The sequence below is a fragment of the Salvelinus alpinus genome, chromosome 27 (assembly GCF_045679555.1).
Source record: "Salvelinus alpinus chromosome 27, SLU_Salpinus.1, whole genome shotgun sequence".
NCBI lineage: Eukaryota > Metazoa > Chordata > Actinopteri > Salmoniformes > Salmonidae > Salvelinus > Salvelinus alpinus.
The window spans coordinates 11,626,408-11,628,907 of NC_092112.1; the positions used below are offsets into that span (position 1 = coordinate 11,626,408).

General features: G+C 40.8%; 1 protein-coding gene across 1 annotated transcript in view; it reads right to left on the minus strand.

Annotated features, from left to right (window-relative positions):
- The window catches only part of LOC139555962 (vacuolar protein sorting-associated protein 18 homolog), a 25,775-nt gene that overhangs the window by 17,520 nt on the left and 5,755 nt on the right, over positions 1–2,500 (minus strand). The window contains exon 4 of the mRNA XM_071369382.1: positions 1–55. This exon is cut by the window's left edge and continues 196 nt beyond it. Within this exon, the coding sequence (XP_071225483.1) occupies positions 1–55 (55 nt within the window). The remainder of the gene's footprint in view (positions 56–2,500) is intronic.

A 2,500-nucleotide genomic window follows, 5' to 3' on the forward strand; every position in this document is an offset into this window, starting at 1 on the left:
TTCCTGTTCAGATACAGACACTCACTGGTACTGAGAGAAATCACCAGGTGAGACCCTGCAGGGAAGGAGAGGGGAGACCAGAGTTACAACTGGTACTGAGAGAAATCACCAGGTGAGATCCTGCAGGGAAGGAGAGGGGAGACCAGAGTTACAACTGGTACTGAGAGAAATCACCAGGTGAGATCCTGCAGGGAAGGAGAGGGGAGACCAGAGTTATAACTGGTACTGAGAGAAATCACCAGGTGAGACCCTGCAGGGAAGGAGAGGGGAGACCAGAGTTATAACTGGTACTGAGAGAAATCACCAGGTGAGACCCTGCAGGGAAGGAGAGGGGAGACCAGAGTTATAACTGGTACTGAGAGATGTAACACTATGTAGTAAAGAGCAATAACACACAGATATGAAACCCTCTTTCCTGGTTGGAAAGGTGCTTCTATCAGTGGTTTACTGTCACGGCATAACCTCTATTTCAACAGACACCTTCACAGACAGGTTTACTGTCACGTCGTAACCTCCTATCTAACTGTGAAGGTGTCTGTTGAAATAGAGGTTATGACGTGACAGTAAACCTACCTATTTCAACAGACACCTTCACAGACAGATAGGAGGTTATGACGTGACAGTAAACCTGTCTGTTAAGGTGTCTGTTGAAATAGGTTTACTGTCACGTCATAACCTCTATTTCAACAGACACCTTCACAGATAGATAGGTTTACTGTCTCGTCATAACCTCTATTTCAACAGACACCTTCACAGTTAGATAGGTTACGACGTGACAGTAAACCTGTCTGTGAAGGTGTCTGTTGAAATAGAGGTTATGACGTGACAGTAAACCTATTTCAACAGACACCTTCACAGATAGATAGGTAGGTAGGTTTACTGTCACGTCGTAACCTATCTGTCTGTGAAGGTGTCTGTTGAAATAGAGGTTATGACGAGACAGTAAACCTATCTGTGAAGGTGTCTGTTGAAATAGAGGTTATGACGTGACAGTAAACCTGTCTGTGAAGGTGTCTGTTGAAATAGAGGTTATGACGTGACAGTAAACCTATTTCAACAGACACCTTCACAGATAGATAGGTAGGTAGGTTTACTGTCACGTCGTAACCTATCTGTCTGTGAAGGTGTCTGTTGAAATAGAGGTTATGACGAGACAGTAAACCTATCTGTGAAGGTGTCTGTTGAAATAGAGGTTATGACGTGACAGTAAACCTGTCTGTGAAGGTGTCTGTTGAAATAGGTTTACTGTCACGTCATAACCCCTATTTCAACAGACACCTTCACAGACCTGTAAGAGTAAAGGAATTTAATTGGTCCAGATGTTTCTGTACTTCATTTGTGGTTCTTAGATGAAAAACCATAATGACTTCTTTAGTATGTTTACTCACATCAATTAGAAATAATAAAAAAAACAGCTTGGTGATAAAACTACCTGAGAAATACCTCTATGAAAACATTGACAGGCATCAGACTGTCAATTTAAAGTGGAACTGACAACGTTTTAACTACTTTGCAGATATGAAAATAGACAGAAAATCCTAATATCAGTCAAAAATATCAAATCGCCAGTTAATGATACAAAAAAGGAATTGTTGGCAGAATAGATGGATGGAGTACAATATATAGATATATACAGTTGAAGTCGGACGTTTACATACACTTATGTTGGAGTCATTAAAACTCGTTTTTCAACCACTCCACAAATTTCTTGTTACCAAACTATAGTTTTGGCAAGTTGGTTAGGACATCTACTTTGTGCATGACACAAGTAATTTTTCCAACAATTGTTTACAGACAGATTATTTCACTGTATCACAATTCAAGTGGGTCAGAAGTTTACATACACTAAGTTGACTGTGCCTTTAAACAGCTTGGAAAATTCCAGAAAATTATGTAATGGAAGCTTCTGATAAATGATGTCAATTAGCCTGAGTCAATTGGAGGTATACCTGTGGATGTATTTCAAGGCCTACCTTCAAACTCAGTGCCTCTTTGCTTGATATCATGGGAAAATCAAAAGAAATCAGCCAAGACCTCAGAAAAAAAAATTAGACCTCCACAAGTCTGGTTCATCCTTGGGAGCAATTTCCAAACACCTGAAGATACCACGTTCATCTGTATAAACAATAGTAACACACAATAGTACGCAAGTATAAACACCATGGGACCACGCAGCCATCATACCGTTCAGGAAGGAGACGCGTTCTGTCTCCTAGAGATGACCGTACTTTGGTGCGAAAAGTGCAAATCAATCCCAGAACAACAGCAAAGGACCTTGTGAAGATGCTGGAGGAAACAGGTACATAAGTATCTATATCCACAGTAAAACGAGTCCTATATCGACATAACCTGAAAGGCCGCTCAGCAAGGAAGAAGCCACTGCTCCAAAACCGCCATAAAAAGCCAGACTACGGTTTGCATCTGCACATGGGACAAAGATTGTACTTTTTGGAGAAATGTCCTCTGGTCTGATGAAACAAAAATAGAACTGTTGGCCAAA